We start from the raw sequence: 20,194 nt of genomic DNA, 5'->3' as shown, positions 1-20,194 counted from the left end.
CTTAAAGTAGTAGTTTCTCTGAAAAACAGTACCTGAATACTGATTACCATACTGGTATTTAATTTATTGGCTATTTAATAAAAATCTGTATATCTTAATCTTAATGTGAAGAATTTGGTAAGAAACTGACTTTAGGATTATGAAGCGCCAGTGGAAATTAGAATACACAGATACTAAGTCAAATATTTTAAACAAGTAAGATTTACCTTAATGTCTTGCTCTGAACTTTCAGTTATAGCTTTGTGAGCAGCGCTGGAAGGTGAATTTGCCACCTGTGGCTGACTGTCTAGGAGTTTCTTCAGCTTCAAGTCCACCAACTTAGTGTTTTGTTCTGTTAAATATGCAAATACTATGAATAACTGTATGAGATGCATTTAGATGTGTAGGCTATCAATTTAAAGGACTTCATAAAAATATTACTATATTAAAAAAAAGAGCAGAACTCTTTATATATATATGTATGTATGTATACATAAACTACACTACATACCATATAACTATAGTATAACTAAGTAGTCTTTAGGGATATTGACTATATTCCCTTTTTAAAAATTGAGACATAATTGATATGTAACGTTGTGTAAGTTGAAGATGTAGAATGTGTTGATTTGATACATTTATATATTGCAATATGATTACCACCACAGCATTAGTTAACACTTCTATCATGTCACAAAATTATCATTTCTTTTTTGTGGTGGGAATAAATAAAATCTAGTCTTTTAGCATATATTCTGAGGTGTGTGTGTGTGTGTGTGTGTGTGTGTGTGTGTGTGTGTGTATGATATACATGCATATATATGTACTTTTCCCCAAAATCAGTCCCCTTAAAGAATATAGTCAGTCAACATGCCTAAAGACTATTTAGTTATTCTACAGTTAAGAGCAGCTATGCTTACCTGAAAACCTAAGCCCATATTTGATGTACATATTTATATTAGCAACTGTATAGGTTGTACATAATAAAACAAAGTATTACAAAGTAGGTATTTAAAAGAGGTAACACATTTGATTATAAATTATATTATTTTATTGTTTCAATTCTTCTAGTATATTAAATTTAGACATATAATGCCATATTAAGTTCTTAACATGATCTTAGACAGTCATGTACACACTGTTAGAATCCAATGTTCCAATGTTTATGCGTATACATATATACCCAGCGTTGAAACAGGGTATATGTTTACAAATACCTTCTAATTAGAGGGTAGAAGTACAATAAAGATTATCACATTTTGGAATGTATGAAATATGAATAGAAATTTAAAATAAATAAAAAATGGCTATAACTTTAAAAATAAACAATTTCAAATTATTTTTAGCAAGTAAATTAATTTTTATTTAATAAAATAGTTCAGAAGCAAACGGAAACAAATAATTCTATTTAAACAAATTCACTCAAAGCAACTCTTTAATAAAATGATTATAAAAGACATGCCAACCATTTGATGAATGATATTTTTCATAACGATTAATAAGTTTTCTAATTGTAAGACTCTTAATAAATGCTATTATCATTACTTTCATGCAAATTGGTCAGTTTATATTGCCAGGCTTCTCTTTTAAACAATATCTGATGAACTATGGTCAAATCAAGATAAAGATTAAACTTATTATTAAAAAATTATGACTTTTATATACATATTAAAAAAAGAATTTTGGGGAAAATAAAGCCAGGATAAAAAATCATAATGTATGCTACATGCTTCCAGATTCCAGTTTGCATTCCTATTTCTTACTGCCATGAAATAAACCATACTCTGAATTGGAAAGTCTGTCCTATGCACTCGCCAACACTTATTGGCATGCTGGAGAGCTGTAAACAATATATTAGTTAACTCCAAAAACAGGAAGACTGAGATGTGTTTTCTTTTTAGGTATACAAAAAGTAGGAAGAGTGTTTTTAAGAAGGACAAGAATCAAGCCTGTTAGGCCTAATATTAACCAACCTTTAAATACATTAAAATATCCCATAAAGTTGCTATAACTAAAACTAGAAAATTCTCCTTATCTTACCCAAGAATGGGCTAATTTCTAGAGTCTTCATAATCTACTGTTAAATCAGGAAATATGAACCACTTATTGTCCCTGATTTTATACTTCCATGAATCGAATGTTAAGGCTTTAATTCTGTACTTCTGAATGCCCTCCGTGGTAAAGAGATGATACTGGTTTCTACTAAAGACTTTGATGGTGGTTGTGGTGAGAGGGTGGGTAAGCAACAACAAAAATTTTTTTCAAAAAGAAAAATCAAACTTACCCAAGTGCTAAAGTATTTTAAATAGAAATAAGTAAAACGCAGTCTTAATTTGGGGTTAATTTTCTTTTAAGTTTCCTTAAATATCAGCATTCTCCTGGACTTGTACAATTATAAATATACTGACCTGTATCTAGTAAAAGTATTATTTAATACTAGACCATGAAGGAGCTACTGACAAAAGACACAGATTTTTTTTGGGTGCTCTCTATAGTTAGGAAGACCATGTTTGATTGTTTCTTGGAGAAGTAACAGCATGATTTCAAATAGAGAAGAAACAAAGCAAGTTAGCATTGTAGGGACATGCCAGGGCTGGGAAGAATACCTGCTCTCCCTCCCTGTAGCTTTTTACAGGAAAAGATAAATATTACGGATTTCACTTTCTTACCTTTAAGTTTAAAGAGATTGCCAAAGACTTTTTATTGCTCTAAGAATTCAATTCAATAAGTATTTATGGAACCTCTCACATATACAAAGCTACCTGCTGCTGACTTATAAAGGTAGTGCATATGGAACACTCATCTACTTCACCATCAGCAAGTATCTTTATATTTTATACAATAACTCAGAAGTTCAATTGCAAATGTGATTATCGGTATAATATTTATTGATATACAATATGAGATGAATTTAACAGTAATCTATATAAGCAGTTTCCAAAGAGTTTTATTGTGATCAGTTATTAAGTATATATAAAATAATTTATTAGTAGTAATATTTAAATATTTAAGGTAAGCACAAAATTTATAAAATAATATTACCACTAAGACTATCAATTCCAAACCAAATCAGAAAATCTGATCCATGGTTTAGATTTACATTTGAAGCATTCCATAGGTACTACATCTATACCTTACAACATCACAACAAAATATGTAGGCTGAGAAGGGAACCAATCATAAATGTCTACAAATTGTCCCATATAACATAAAATATAAAAGTGAATCTCAGTAATAAGAGAAAAACTAAAATTTGCTATTTCAATTTTATTGCTAATTTTAACATTAAGCCTAAAACAAAATAATAACAAAATTGATGGAAAGTGGATTTAGCTAAATGATTTGTGAGAGTGTAAGATGTAATAAAACTACTAAAAGAACTTATTATCATTATTAATGAGATAATAATAAAAATATAACAGTTTTAATAGTTAATAAACAGTTATAATAAAAATATAAGAGTTTGCCATGCAGCAGGACACAAAATATTTATAATTTGAAATTACCGGGAGTATCAAGGTCATTTTCTAAGTTAGTAAGTTCATCTCCACCTCCTACAACAAAGCCTTCGGAAATCTCCTCCTTAGTATCTATCTCAACTTTATCATTTTCATCTGTAGGAAAATGTAGCAATAATGTTAGTATATTATTTCTATTTTATATCATTTGTTAGAAACACTAAGGAAAAAAACTAGTATTGTAATGACAGTTCAAATTCAGGTCTGACACAGATGAGGAAGTTAAGAAATCAGTTTTAACTTACTTTTTCACTATTGGATTAACATTTATATTTTACATTCATATGTCAAAGATGAATTGTCACATCAAAGCAGATGCAAAAATTTTGACAATTTGTCACATGCTGTCTCTGAATCACTGAGCTCCTTGAATCCCCATGTTTTAAAATGCAATCTACTGGTAATCTCTAATAACAGTACACAAAAATAAAGTTGGGGGACTTTCCTGGTGGCACAGTGGTTAAGAACCCGCCTGCCAATGCAGAGGACACGGGTTCAAGCTCTGGTCCGGGAAGATCCCACATGCCGTGGAGCAACTAAGCCCGTGCACCACAACTACTGAGCCTGCGTTCTAGAGCCCACAAGCCACAACTACTGAGCCAGCGTGCCACAACTACTGAAGCCTGTGTGCCTAGAGCCCATGCTCAGCAACGAGAAGCCACCACAATGAGAAGCCCGCGCACCGCAACAAAGAGTAGCCCCCTCTTGCTACAACTGGAGAAAGCCTGCGCACAGCAATGAAGACCCAACACAGCCAAAAACAAACAAACAAACAAATAAATAAAAATATTAAAAAAAAATAAAGTTGGTTTGGTAACAAAGTCATCAAATAACGTTTCTAAATTTCACATTTTTATCATTTATTAGATATAAATGTATAAAGAAACAACTCATTCTTTATAAACTTGTAGCTATATTTAAATCTTTTGCATGAAGACTTGAATGCTTTTGTGCTATTAATGAAATATTATCAAAAGCATTATGGATGAATTAAGAGACAAGATTGAGACGAGAATAGACAGTACCTTTATGCAAAAGAAAGTTCAGAAACAATTAAGACAGTACATCTTGGAAGACATAAAGCTGGTAGAAACACTTGTTATTCAAAATTAAATACATGGGAATAAGGTAGTCACACTATTTTTTTATACACTTAGTAAAACGTCTTAGGTCATAATTAATTAATGGTATCATTTTAAAAAAGATTTCTATTACATATTTTTCCTTTTTAAACCCTAGTGATAAAATTGGTTAAGTAATTTTGAATATTATACATTTAAAAAGTTATAGCAATAATTTGACTTGTATATTAGAAGTTAAGCTTTAAATTCTGCTATTGACAGGCAATGTACCTTTTGGAGAAATATCTGTCTAGCCCTGGGAGTTGAAGAATATCCCTACTATTCTACAGTTTATTTTTCATAGGGCAACTTTTATTAATAATGAGGTGTTCCAAAGGTTATTACAATTGAGAAATACTAAATTCTATAGCTTTGGCTTAAACCTTCAATATTTGTCCTTTTCCCTGTAGAGTTTTGTGTTTGATTTTGGGCTTCCCAAGTAAATATTTACTATGAGCATTAATATTAATAATAGTTTACATTTATTGAAGACTTCCTATGTACTATGTAAGCCATATAGAAGAATACAACACAGAGAAAAAGAATGAGAAATGCCCCCAGGGGAAAAGCACTGCTAAATGCTTTCAAATTGCTAAGGTATTATACTTGGCTATATTATTTAAGTACAATCAGTTGAGAGAGCTTGTCTTATCAACTGTATTTAGTACAACTATTTGACTAATTTCATAAAAGTCAGCACCTTTATCTTCATTATCCTCAAAAATTCTTCTCTAAATAATTTTGTAGTAAAGGGAAATGAAATAACAAATATTTCCTGAGTGCCAAGTAAGTATTCAGAACACTTCCTCTTACCAGAGATAGTTTACTACCAATAGTTATTAGAGTACAGTACTTTGTTGCTGCAACCAGCCTTTATTGGTTACTACTGACCAGAATTAATATAGAGTGAAAACAAAAAATTAAACATTCAGGGCTTCCCTGGTGGCACAGTGGTTGAGAGTCCGCCTGCCGATGCAGGGGACATGGGTTCGTGCCCCGGTCTGGGAAGATCCCACATGCCGCGGAGCGGCTGGGCCCGTGAGCCATGGCCGCTGAGCCTGAGCGTCCGGAGCCTGTGCTCCGCAACGGGAGAGGCCACAACAGTGAGAGGCCCGCGCGTACCGCAAAACAAAACAAAACAAAAAAAATTAAACATTCATTCATTTATTTATTCAAAAAACTTCTACTATATGCCGGATCTGCAATTTACAAAACACTGCTAGATGTTGAAGAGATACCAAGTTGTATAAGACGCTTATTCCACCTTAAAGTTATACATTCAAATGACTATAATACCATGTAGGACAGTTAAGTGTTATGGGGTAAAAATAAGGTATAGAGAAAATTCAAGGGAGGAAAAGATTATTCTTTGCCAGTAGCACCAGGAATTATTTTTTTGGAAGCACTAACCTTTAAATTGGGTCTTCAGAAATGTACAGGATTTCAAAAAGTACAATTGAGGGAAGGGCACTACAGGCATGAGAGCAGGAAAGGGTAGGTTATGTTCAAAGAATGGTATAAAGTCCTATTTTGCTCAAGCATACTTAAAGGGAAATAACGGGAGGTAAGACTTGAAAGGTAAAACTGCAGAGAGCATTGAAGGGTAGGATAGGAAGTTTAGATTTTACTTGGTAGGAACAGAGAGACATTTGTGTTCAAACATGATCAGCAATGTGCTGTTTAACAGACAGCAGTCTATATAAGCAGTTTCTTACCACAGTGTTTCATGGTAATCAGTTGTGAAATATGTATAAAATAATTACTAGTAATATAAGCACTGAAGCTTATGCTTTTTTTTTTTATAAATTAGAGTAGCTGCAGTATTATTCCTAAAATATCACTCTTGCTTACATTCTGATATGCCTTCATATGTGAAGGAAAAAGTGGTCCAGGGATTGCACGTGGGAGTGCAATCCCTGGAGCCATGTGACAGCATCCTTCATGCGATATTGCTGAGTAAGATGTTGGACTCTAGCACACAAAGGGTGGAGGCAGGAAATCCAAGCTGGAGACTGTTATAACCTCCAGGTAAGTAATATGGAGAGCTTAACCTATCATAAAAGAACTGGGAGTGGGTATGACTCGAAAACAAACTGGATATTGGGTGGCTGGGGGAGGGATACTGAGGAGAGGAAGAGTGAGGCAGATGACTCTCCAGCCAGTGACTAGGACAGCACTGCTATGAAAAGAAGCTAAGTCTGGAACTGTGGTTGGATATTGGTACTTCAGGTCCTGGGGTTATGCAGTGGGATATTCATTACCCCTTTACACAGTGCCAGGCTCCTGTGTGATGTTAAACAGGTGCCATTCATTTTATTTCCCGGCTAAATGAAATCTCTATACTACCACTCACCAGTAATGCTGAGTGGGTTAACTCAATGTTTATATATGTATTGTTAATCTTAGATAAAAGGATTACTATTTGGGAAGGGGAAAAGTAAAAATTGATCTCCCATACAGCTCAGGTTTTCTTAAGAATAGGTTTCCACTTTCTTTCCATTCACTGACTTCAGGTTTACAATGAACACGAATTCTTTTCAATAGTTAAAATGTTACACATTTCTTAACACCTGTCGAAATACTCTAAATGCATTTTAGCAGAATTAAAGTGCATGTTTGTCTTTGTGTGTGTGTTTAAAATATTACACATTATATATACGATATATATAAGGTTATATATATCTTTATGGCTAACCACTGAAAATCCAGTAGGTAAGTGTGGCAGAAAGTAAACTAGAGATCCAATACACAATGGAAGGTGGTCTGCAAGTATGGCATGTATAATGTGTGTAGGAAAAGGTAAAAAGAGATTGTATATACATACACTGGAATGAGACAATGCATTCCAACTGACACTGCACAGCACTATAAGCAAAATGGGGATCCCAATGGTATGATTAATAGCACAGCAATAAGGCCAGTCTTACAATACTTATCATTTATAAATAAATTGAATGAAAAATCAGGATATCTGGTGACAGTAAAAAAAGAATATCTGCACTTTTAGAAAAAGAAATTGAGGCCACCATTAAAAACATATTCACAGGGACTTCCCTGATGGTGCAATGGTTAAGAATCCGAAAAAAAAAAAAAAAAAAAAAAAAAAAAGAACCTGGCTGCCAATGCAGGGGACACGGGTTCAAGCCCTGGTCTGGGAAGATATCACATGCCGCGGAGCAACTAAGCCCATGCGCCACAACTACTGAGCCTGCGAGCCACAACTACTGAAGCCTGTGCGCCTAGAGCCTGTGCTTCGCAACAAGAGAAGCCATCGCAGTGAGAAGCCCGTGCACCACAACAAAGAGTGGCCCCTGCTCCCTGCAACTAGAAAAAGCCTGCGTGCAGCAATGAAGACCCAACGCAGCCAAAAATAAATAAATTTAAAAAAATATTCACACAAAATGGTGGTTTAGAGAACATAGAGATTGTACCTAAGTGTACACGAAACTGTTTCTTCCCAGGAAGAAAAAAATATTTAGAATAAAATTTCTCATTTGCATCATGATTTTAAAATTCTCATTGAAGGTCCCCTATAAAATTCATAACTTTTAAAGTTATTCTATAGAAATCAAACAAATGATAGAAAACAATACAAATATATTATTAATAGAAGCTGAAAATAAAAATTACTGAAGGCCTGTAAGATTTTATTTTGGGTCAACAAATTTAGATAAATCTATTTGCCATAACTGAAATAAGGATAATGCAGGCACACAAACATTCTCATGGATAAAATTTTTAAATTTTCATTTATTCATTTGAAATGAAAAAACAAAGTACACTACTCCATGTAAATCAAAGAGAGGCAAAAATGTCAGTTTAAAAGTTCAATGACCCTCCCCTAACCCAAACCAAAGTGATAAGCTACAGAATAAAAAAATACATATATGACATATATACACAAAATATACACACATATATAAGTACACATAAAATATACAAAATCTATATCATATACAATATCCCATGTAATATATAATAAATATATGATATATTATAATATCATCTTCAAATTAGATAAACACCTTCCTTGCAAGTGCCCATGGGCCATTAATAAAAATGTAACATTTATTTGGCCAAAATAAAAACTTATTAATTCTCAAAGCAGAAATTCAGGGCATATTCTCTGACCACAATACCATACAACTAAAAATGAAAATACCACAATTCATCCACAAACAACTGTACCTTTCCAAGTAAGATCAATACAATAAATGAACCCACAAGTTTGTTTCCTAAAATGAGGATTTCAAAAGGAGGCTGTTATAGGTCTATAACTAAACAATGAAGCAGAAATTGAAAAAACACATGTAGTATACCACAATATCACCTGACTCTCCTCTAGGTCCTAAAATTATGTCAAGAGGAGGACAAGTAAAAGCTAGGCTGTAGCTCCTTGGACTGATTCTGTTATTTCACAAGAATTAGGCTACTTCTGGTTGAAATAGGATGCAAGTGGGATGCTTGAATACCTGGCTTTACATGACCTAAAATATCTTGCATATATTTTCTGCGGACACCTGAGGCTTATGACACCTCACCTCAAACTTACTAAGTTTTCCTTTCCTCACTGAGGCTGGCTGCTGAGAATGGAAAAAAACAGGCTTTTCAAGTAGGTTCAGGCAGTGAGTTTGAGTATCATGTTCAACACGTCCCCTAGGTTGTGCTTTCACCTTATTATTTCAGCTCTTGACTACCCCCCTCTTCTTTGTCACTTTGGACCACTGCTTCCAAAAATTTTCCCACCCTAGTCTGTCTTCTAGGCTGGTCCCTACTCATTTCCCTCTCCTCCTTTCACACTATTCCTTATTCAGACCTGATAATTCCCATTAGACATTGGAAGAACGGACACTAATTTGTTAACTGTTTCCCCTGACTTATCAACCCCATAGGGTTATTTTCATTTAGGAATTAGACTCTTGTGAAATCAAGTGTATTTCTCATTTGCTACGTAAGGGTCAGCAAACTATAGCATGGGGGCAAAATCCAGCCCACCACCATTTTGGGGTAAATAACAGGCATGCCCATTAATTTACATATTGTTCAAGCCTGCTTTCAGACTACAAGAGCAGAGTCGAGTAGTTAAGACAAAGAACATACGGTCTGCAAAAGCTATAAAAATTTACTCTGGCCCTTTCCAGGAAGTTTGCCGAATCCCGGCCTAGCACAGTGACTGGCTCTGCTAAACAGATAAATGTGTATGTATGAATGGTTGAATTCTAGGCAGGAATTTTACCCTCACCCTTGACCTAAAGGTCTCTTCCCCGCCTCCAGCCTTGATAGCTTCAGCTTAGGCCTTGATGCCAGAGCAGACCTAGTCGGATCCATACACCTTTATGAAGACAGGCCAATATCCACCACTGAGGTCAAGGAATAGGCCTGCACTGCTTGTAGCTCAACCTTAGCTCTGATTAAGAGCCTATCATCTGATATGTGGCCGTTTCCAACATCCAAGGTATGGTGTGTCCTATGAGAGAAATGGACCCTGGGCACTTTGGTCTCCTTAGGGAACAGTCTAGACTCTTCAGCAGGTTCTCATAAGTCATCTGTTGAACCCTGTCCCGTCTTCATTTCACCTGGCTTTTCCTTTTCTAGTCTGTACTTCTTTGCTAACTTCAGAGATCCAATCCTCACTTGCTCTTTATTCACTCTGTTGACTGCTGAATGATGCCAAAATCAGGTCTTCACTTTCCCTAGTTACCAAGTTGGGAAGATACCCATTTTGAGGGTTGTAACACTAAGTCTCTCTACCTAGTCTAGTCCTGGCTTAGCCTCAACTGGGGTTGGATTATAGAGATAAGACCAATTACATAGCTGACTCATCCCACACCATTAATCAGAAATTTTTAATTCTTAGCCTTCCCAGAGTTCACAACTCATTTAGCATTGTTATCTGCTCACTGTTGGAAAAAAAAATTGAGACAGTGGATGCCTCTCTATCTTATTATTACTGCTCTTCTATGGGTTTATGATACCACACGGAGGTAGTATTAGTAGCTTTAGGGCAGTCTATCTGGAGGGTCAAGAATATGAGGATTTTTCTATCTTTCTGAGATACAAGGAGGCAAAGATTTTAAGATTTACCTAGAATATCTGGAATTTTTATGATATCAAAGAAACATCTTGTTACTAATCATAAAGGAAAGCAAATTATAATAGCATTATATAATGTAGCTGTGAGTAGTTACTGCTGTTACTATAAAACTTTAGTGGTGAGTATAGAAACTGTAATAAAAATTCTGAATGACAGGAGTTGAAAAGGTAAGATGAAGGATTTAACTAAGAAACAAACATTCTGAGAATACCAGATGGACAGATACACAGCTACTTGGGAAAGCAGCTTTCAAATGTATGGGATGGAAGGTTATATGCTATAGGCATTGGTTGGACTGCTCTACAACAGTAAGATTTTAATATAAGGAATCAATTAGAAATAACAGCAGTAAGTTTCAGTTTACTTTGAAGAAACTTATCATTGACCTAGAAATCGTTTCCTTTGTTTCAGTTCGCTAAGGTCTTATTCGAGTCCTCACTTGCCTACTCTCCAGGGTGATCTTAGCATTTAAGATTAACTCAGGACAAGTACCTGGCAGGTTTTGGTAGATAAACAGGTCACATACTTTTGAAATAAAAAACCGCACAGGCCTCTTGAATATACTACTCAAATAAAAATGTAAGAAGTTTCAAGTTAAAGATGCCCAAATTGAGCACTGAGAGGCAAAACTAAAATTCCCTTTAATTATATGCACAGTCCTTGTCCGAAAATAAAGCTTAGAATAATTTGTACAGATATTGAAAAAGACCCTCTTCGAACCAAGAGACTAAGAAGAAATGCATATGGGACTTATTCAAAATGCTTACATGTCAGGCTATAATGCTGGAACACTGTTAAAGCTACTTTCCAAAGATCTGGTTCAAAGTGAAAATCTCTCATGCCAAAGCTCTCCACTAACAAGTCTTGTGATCTACATGTTGAGGACTTGATTGCATTTTACTCACTCCTAATACAATTAATGAGGCATCACGGGGAATCACAAACCAAGGCCCGTCTGAGTTTTCTCCTAAATCATATTCTTAGTATTTCTTGAGTACTAATCATACTTAATCATAATCAAAGTACTTCTTGAGTTGATTTGGAAATTGGCAATAGTCATCTTCTAATTTACTATGCTTTAAGTTTTTTGTAACATACTGATAGGCTAGAAACTTTATGTATTTGATGCACAACATTTTGAAGTAAGAATAAAAAGTCCCAAAACGTCCATTGCGGATTTCGGGGTTGTGTGTAGAATATGATACAAGATTCTTTAACTCACCTCCAGATGCCTTTGACCTTTCTTTCAACTTTTCTGCAGCCATTTCACTATAGCTGGGAAGTTCTGACATCTTCACTCCAGATCGAGCTTCTGCTATTAGCTGACGAGCTCTCTCTCTCAGCTGCCGACGTCGCTCTTCATCTTGCTGCTAAGATATATTGAACAGTTGCCAACTCAGTAATTGACAGAAATGCAATTTCATTTTCAATCTGATCATCATGATAGTAACTGGTTTACAGCATGGTGCTTGGCCCACATTATAAATAGGATGCTCTATATCAGTTGGATGTCATACCATTTTTAAAAGACATCCAAGAATCAGATTTTTAAAAAACATTTACAAATTATTGTATTATGTCTGTTAAAGATTCAAACTAGCCTTTAAAGAATGTTTGGCAATATAATTACTGAGAAAAGAGCAGGATCTACTATTAATAAAATAATCAGGCTTATAGGAAAAAAGTAACAATACTGAAAACAGAATTTCAATTAATACCTTATTTTTTTAAGATTAGAATTTAACTTGCAATTTTCTAGTAAAGGCATAGAGCACTGGCTAAAAGAAACCTTTGATAGCAGAAAATGCTGCTACATCATGTTGATCAAATATAGGAAGTGGTATTTTTAGGGGGCTACAGCAGGAATGGGGATAGTATACATTAGTTCCACAGTTACTGTTGTTGATAGTTTAAAAATCAGAATTGGGTAATTGATGTACTTCTGTCCTCATTTCTACTATGCCTTCCCCCCAGACAAACATTGAGAAGAGAAAGTAAAATCTAGTGTGGTTTTTGATATTTAAAATAACTAAAAATGACAGAGAATTAAATAACTAAAATAGGTTTTGCCTCCTAAAAAAGGGTTATTATGAATTGCAAATAATCAATGTGAAATTGCTTTGTAAACTGGAAAGTATATGATATAAAGCATTATTATGACAAAACAAAGCCTGAAATAATATGGCCCCAACATATCTGTGCAGTTATCTTCCCTTAACCTCTCTCAATCTCTATAAAACCTCACATCTATTTATACAAAATTGTTTGTATCATGTAGTTTCATGCATCCATGGATTTGAATATATCATTTCATCTTCCTGAAATGTTCTTCTATCATCTATTTAACTCCTACTCATTCTTCAAGATTCAGTTTAAATCCACTAAACTTCCCCTGACTACTCTTCCCTCCTCCCCACTGGTGGAATGAAGTTCTCCTTCTTCTATGTTACTATAGTACCGTGTGTGTGTGTGTGTGTGTGTGTGTGTGTGTGTGTGTGTGTGTGTGTGAGATTACTTTTTAAAATAAAACCTGTCAAGTTATAACTCTGTACAAATGTCTCCTTCTCAGTAGAACTGAGCTACTTGAAGGCAGGAGCTAGACGTGATTTATCTTTGTATCTTTGGTCCTTACTACATACCTTGGTACTTGGTACTAGATACGAAAACTTAACGATTTATACTTTCAAAGTTTATATTATAGAGGGAAAGATAAAACAGCCACAATAAGGGGGTGTGATAAAAACAGATGAAGAGTTCAGAAGAAAGAGGTTTGTTTTTGTGTGTGTCTTTTTTTTCCTTCTTTCTTTTTTTTTTTGTCAAGGGGAATGATCAACTTGAGTTGTATCTGAGAAAGATTAAAGATTAATCTGACAACAGCGTATACGATAGGCTGGCATAGGGGGACTGGAAAGAGACTACTTGGGAGGCTCTTATAAACTGTACAAGGAAGCTATAATGAGATTCAGATTTGGTATGGTGGCAATGGGAATGGAAGGAGACAGGTGTAAGAAATACATCAGAGCTAGAATTGGTACCTGTACCAATTCTTAGTAACTGATTAGATGTAGAGAGAAGAAAAAAGCTGAGTCAGAAGAGACAGGGGTAAGACACTAGCTTGGAGGAGTTCAAGGCTAGGCAATTCTTTCACAAATTTTGAGATGGCTAGAATAGAGAGCTGTCAAAATTAATGCGGGTAGATTAACAGAGGTATTGAATGGACCCAGAGACAAGTTTGAAGCTCCCAGTGGACAAACTGAAGCAATTTCAGTATCAAAACAAACAAGCAAACAATGACTGCAATGAATTGAATCAACGAAATCACACACTGAATAAATGAAAACTCATCAATTCATTATGACATTCAAAAAGTTCTTAGAAGGATATATAAACTCATTTGAGGTAGCTTTTAAAACAACTCCTGAAAATTACTAATTAAAGGAAAAAAATCAAACACTTATCCTGTCTTTCCAGTGGGAACTGAAGTTTAGGGTAACTAAATAGTCCCAGTCAATTACAGAAAGCTCAACTTTAAAAAATAATACCAGCTATAATAATAATATTATGTATTTTCCAAAGATGGCCATGACAGTATTTCTCATCCCACATGCTTTCTGCAATGTGACCTTGCCATTCCCTCATCAAAAGGTAAAGCTTAATTCCCCTCCCCTTGAGTGTGGGCCAGCTTTAGTGACTTGAACATAATCAACAGAATGTAGAAGTGCTGCAGGTGATTTTCAAGGCTAGGTCAGAAAAGGCTTACACCCCTTTTGCCCAGTTCTCTTGAAATTCTTGCATTTTGTACTTTCTGGGAACCCAGCTGTCATGCTGTGAGAATCCTAAGCTACACGTAGGTGCAGCAGTCCACATTCCCAGCCAAGTTCAGCCTTAAGTCTTCCTGGCTCATGTGTCAAACATGTGAATAAAGCCTTCTTCAGAATCTCCACTTTTAGCCATTTTGGGTCACCTCTAACTGTTCCAGTCTCCCCAGCTGACACCCCAGACAATGTGGAACAGAGACAAAGCATCCACACTGTACCCTATCTGAAGTCCTGACCCATAGAATCTGAGAATAAAAAAAATTTTTACACCATTAAGTTTGGGATTGTTTGTTTTACAGCATTAATAATTGGACCATATGCTTAAGTAACACCACACAGATTATTTCCTAATTGCAAGAGGAAAACCTAATTTTAAATGGAGAGATCAGAACTAGATCAGGGCTTAGAATCCACTACTCTAATGGTCAGTCTTAGCATCACTAATGTTGAGTCAACCATATGTTATGTTTTTTTAAAATTTTTAAATTAAATTTAATTTTTAAATTATTTTTGACTGTGTTGGGTCTTCATTGTTGCACATAGGCTTTCTCAAGTTGTGGTGAGTGGGGGCTACTCTTCGTTGCAGTGCACATGCTTCTCATTGAGGTGGCTTCTCTTGTTGCAAAGCATGGGTTCTAGGTGCATGGGCTTCAGTAGTTGCAGCACGCGGGCTCAGTAGTTGTGGCTCGCAGGCCCTAGAGCACAGGCTCAGTAGTTGTGGCGCACGGGCTTAGTTGCTCCGTGGCATGTGGGATCTTCCTGGACCAGGGATCAAACCCGTGTATCCTGCATTGGCAGGTGGATTCTCAACCACTGCACCACCAGGGAAGTCCCTGTTATATGTTTTCTTGATATGAAGCACATGAAGCGAACACCACCTATAATAGTCTAGCCCAGATGTCTAAAGTGAATCTATTAAACCTTCAGATACAACCTCCAGTTTATCATAAACACAGGAGACAGAGAAACATGATAAATGACACAGCAAGGAAGCAACCAAACAAATCTAGAAAGTAGTATATTCAGGCCAATTAATCTGGTCATTTTAATAAGAGTTATGAAAACAAACACAACAAAAAAACAACTAATCACCATCTCCACCAACAAAAGGGACTTGACCAGATGCAATGTGTAGTCCTAGGTTAGATACTAGTTTGGATAAACCAGCTGTAAAAGACACTGTTGAATCAATTAGAGAAATCTGAATATAATTAGAGTTATTAAATGAGAGAAAATACAACTTGACTGAAAAAACAGTTTATACAGTAATAACTTCGTTTTGTCTTTTTGGCAAAATAAATACGTAAGACTTGGAAGGTTATTCACAAAATTGTCATGGTAGAGATATCTGGGTATGGAAATGTGATATTTTTGTTTTCTTTGTCTTCATTTTCTAACTTTCTATAATACACATGTACTACTACTCTTGTAATAAAAGTTATTTTTAAAAAGTCTTGGGGGAAGGGAGGAAAGACATGAGATGGTAGGCTTTTGGGGTGGGTGGTAGGGGCAAAAGAAGAGAGATCTAACATTCAAGGGAAATTTTCTTTTATTTTAAAAAAATATTTATTTATTTTGGCCGCACCGGGTCTTAGTTGAGGCACGAGGGATCTTCGTTGCCGCGTGGGGGATCTGCTTTGCAGCATGCGGGATCTTTAGTTGCGGCGTGCGTGTGAGATCTAGTTCCCTGACCAGGGATCGAACCCGGGCCCCCTGCATTGGGAGCGCAGAGTCCTAGCCACTGGACAACCAGAAGTCCCTCAAGGGAAATTTTCTTAATATTTAGAGACACGAGCTTATTTGTAGTTAGAGTAGTAGTACGTACTGGGCAGAGTGAGACCAAAGACGCAAGAATAATATACAAAAATCCTTAGTTCATTATTAATACTTCTGAACTTAGAAAATAAAAGGAAATGCAGGCTTGATAATGGTGACTTTGGTAACGGTTGCTGATATTTGTTGAGCTTTTATGTGCTAAGTGCTTTATATGCATGATCTCATTTAATTTTTACAACCTGATTTTTACCAATGAGAATATTTAAGTTTAGAGTTCCAAGGTCACACAGCTAGAACTAATGTCAGAGCCAGGAGTCCAGCCCAGGTCTGTCTGACTACAGGGCCCTGCTTTTAACCTTCAAACTATTTGATCCCCCAAAAGTATCAAATTACATGACCAACTGAGGAAAATTGAGCTTTTACTAAACTTTCATCTTTCAAACTTAAGAAAAGTTAAGAGCACTAATAAAAACCATTATTTGATATGCCTCAGGCAACTAGGTTTAAGTGAATTTCACTGCGTGTAATAACTTCTCGCAGAGCTGGAATTTGGTGATTCAGACTAAGATGAAGTGGTCTTGGGTCATCTTAACTGCGTAAAAATGAAATAAATGATTCTACCTTTATGAATATGCAATGGGAACCTAGTTTTTTCTTACCAGCTACCGCTTCCCCCTCCTCCCCCAATAATATTCCCACCTGCAAATGTTTCTGAGAGCTTACCAAGAGTGCAATTTAAAGCAGGCAATTATTAATAAAACCAACTCTAAATACTAATTAGGGACACTTTATCAATTTCCATGTAAAATTGTTTGTTTGTACCTATTTACCCATCATTGTTCTCTATACAATAGAAAAAATGTAAATGAACAAATCAGAATGCAGCCCTAATGGGACTTTCTGTTTATAACCATTAGCCCAGAGGTGTGCTGTAATTCAGTTCTCAAGTAGCAAGATTTAGCCTCATTAACAGACTGCAAGGGCAGGTTACAACTCATAAAACCCTACAGTAAACAAAGTTTATGGACACAGCACAAAATCTTGAGCCTGACTGACAGAATTCTAGTTCCCTATCAGATTGCCCTGATTTACTTTTCTACTAATGTCCTAACACCACAGAGATAATTTTGCTTGGACCTTAGAGGGCTCCAGTGGGATGGCATATCTGTGTTGTTTGTTTTCTCACCCATTGAGTTTCCTTAAGACAAAGAACCAACTGAAAAAATAGAAGTTAATTGTTAAGGTCACAAGGAAAAGCTTGTAATTATAGCAATTGATTATGCAACCAATTTAATTGATAGTATTATTAATATCCAGATTCCTTATATGTAAAACTATTTTAATTTTTATATATAAGCTTCATTAAAAGTCAGTTTTTACAAATTGGGAGATTGGGATTGACATATATACACTAATATGTATAAAATGGATAACTAATAAGAACCTGCTGTATAAAAAAATAAATAAAATTAAATTAAAAATTTTTTTAAACTCAGTTTTTACAGTAATATTTAAAGAATAGATAGCAACAAAATCTATGTGTCTTTTACTCAAAAGAAACATTGTTTATGTCAAAGGAATAAAATGACCAGAGAGTAAGGGCAGTGATTATTTCATTATTTTTGTATGTTTGTATAGGTGAATATTTCTGACAATGATGGTTTGCCTAAACCTACTCAAGTACAGAAATGTGTTATCTGGTTTTTTTTGTTTGTTTATTTTTTGTTTTTGCGGTACGCGGGCCTCTCACTGTTGTGGCCTCTCCCGTTGCGGAGCACAGGCTCCGGACGCGCAGGCTCAGCGGCCATGGCTCACGGGCCCAGCTGCTCCGCGGCATGTGGGATCTTACCGGACCGGGGCACGAACCCGTGTCCCCTGCATCGGCAGGCGGACTCTCAACCAGTGCGCCACCAGGGAAGCCCGTGTTATCTGTTTTGACCCTTCTGCATTCAAAAGAAGATAGCGACTCACAGCTGTAAATAAGTCATCTGTTTACTATATCTGCTGAAAAAAATAAAGGAATCTTTTCAATGGGATGCAAAGGTAAGTAACTTAGAAGACTGCTGTCATTAAAAGTACACTCGAAAAATTCAACACACAGGAAACCTATGAATCTTTCATTTACCTGCCTAGTCTAAATAAACTTGAAAAAATTGAAGTAGGCTTCCTATTTCTAAGAATGGGTCTGATAACATTTACCTTCTTCTATACAGTATTATTTACAGAGTTAGACCGAGTTATATGGAACATTCTAGCTTTTTTAAGACAGATGTACCCTTTAGAGGGTTTGATGGAAGCTGTATTTTTGAGTAAATACTAGCTGTGTGCCTGTGCAGTGTTTTCACACATGTTGTCTCACTTACCATTCACCACTCTGAGGTAACCACTATGACTCTGATTTGATAGAAATGGAATCTCACTTAAATATACTGCCCAAGGTCATACATCTTGTAAATGGCATAGTAAGAATTAAAATCACTGTCTGTCTGATTTCAAAGTGCTGGTCCTAGCTATTACATTACTGGTGTTCAGAAAATTTGTCTGAGGCCCTACTGCTACTGTCATTAAAAAAAACAACAACAGTTCTTTACTTACACTTGGGCTATACAAATCAGGTTAAACTCCCCTTTGTGCTACTGAATACAGAGAGGGAAAGAGAAATTACCTTACTTATATTCATTTAAAACTTAGGTTCCTGACTTTAAATTATAAGTCTTCAGAAAAGTGCTGAATGTGGTACATTTAAGCTTCACTTTCCTCTTTGTTAACATCTTCAGAATAAGGCAAAAGTCCTGTTATGGTACAAAAAGCTTGTATTTCAACACAACGAATTTAAAATATTCAAATATAGAAGATGGATCAGAACTAACCACTTTGGACATAAACTGAAAAAATATTTAGCCCTTCACAGCATGTCTTCAAGTTGCTATTTTTCTTATCGTTCTAAAATGGTCTACAATCTGCCATAGATAGACGCACTAGTAAAACTTGACAATTTAAGGACAAACTCTTCACGAATAAGTAATGTAATTCCTTGTTTCCTTTCCATAAAAATGTATTGGTATGCAATTTTTATATTTCACAGTTCACCGACATCTAGGCAAGCTTTCTTCCACTGCTTCAATGGTGCTACTTTTAATTTTATCCTCCTTAGTCGTAGTAATTAAAGTGATCAGCAGTGGCATCCCAGCGGCTTTGACACAGCTACAACCCCCTAGCAGACTTTTGCTTTTAAGGGGAAGGGGAAGAAAAAGACTAGAGTTTCATTTCACAGAGAACAAGAATATCAAGCTTCTCCAATCCTCAACTTTATTCAATTGTTCTTTCAGCAGCCTTTGGATCTTAAGAATCAAATAAAAATGGCTGCCATGGGGGGTCCTTTTTATACTTGCCGCAAATGTCACCGACTGACATTACTTTAGCCAAAAAATGATGCCATGGATTTGTGAAGGTGAATTAGAACATGAGAAACTGTCAGTGTAGCTGCTGAGATCATTACCCACCCAAGGGTGTCTTTCATAGCATTAGATATTTTTATTCAGTCAGTTGAAAACTATAGATTGAGAAGTCTTTCTATTTAAGAAACATGCCTACACACATTTTCATGAAATAAGCTTTTACAAAATTTAGAAATATATTATTTCAAATAATGTAGTTTGCATCCTTAGTCTTTGTAAATTTGTGTTTATAACAGCACAAAGCACCCTATTTCTATCAACAAACCCATATTCCATACTATCTTGTGCTTACTTGAGTTCTTCAGTGTTTCATACAGTCTTAGGAGTTGGACTTTTATTAACTGGGCTAAATACATTTTAACTTGCCTAAATTTTTTTAAAGTGCTTTATTTAGTACTGCTAATATTTCACAGGATTCTGTTCTCAGAAT

General features: G+C 35.5%; 1 protein-coding gene across 4 annotated transcripts in view; it reads right to left on the bottom strand.

The window, feature by feature from the left end:
* The window catches only part of EHBP1 (EH domain binding protein 1), a 343,347-nt gene that overhangs the window by 50,142 nt on the left and 273,011 nt on the right, over nt 1–20,194 (bottom strand). The window contains exons 15-17 of one of the 4 annotated variants that reach the window (XM_007108111.4): nt 11,935–12,082; nt 3,486–3,593; nt 207–331 (exon numbers count right to left, since the gene is read on the bottom strand). In XM_007108111.4, the coding sequence (XP_007108173.2) occupies nt 207–331; nt 3,486–3,593; nt 11,935–12,082 (381 nt within the window). The remainder of the gene's footprint in view (nt 1–206; nt 332–3,485; nt 3,594–11,934; nt 12,083–20,194) is intronic. The other 3 variants (XM_007108113.4, XM_024133485.3, XM_024133486.3) reach the window with 3 other exon arrangements.

The sequence above is a fragment of the Physeter macrocephalus genome, chromosome 12, assembly GCF_002837175.3.
Source record: "Physeter macrocephalus isolate SW-GA chromosome 12, ASM283717v5, whole genome shotgun sequence".
NCBI classification, from domain to species: Eukaryota; Metazoa; Chordata; class Mammalia; order Artiodactyla; family Physeteridae; genus Physeter; species Physeter macrocephalus.
This window is presented reverse-complemented; position numbering and strand designations above follow the sequence as displayed.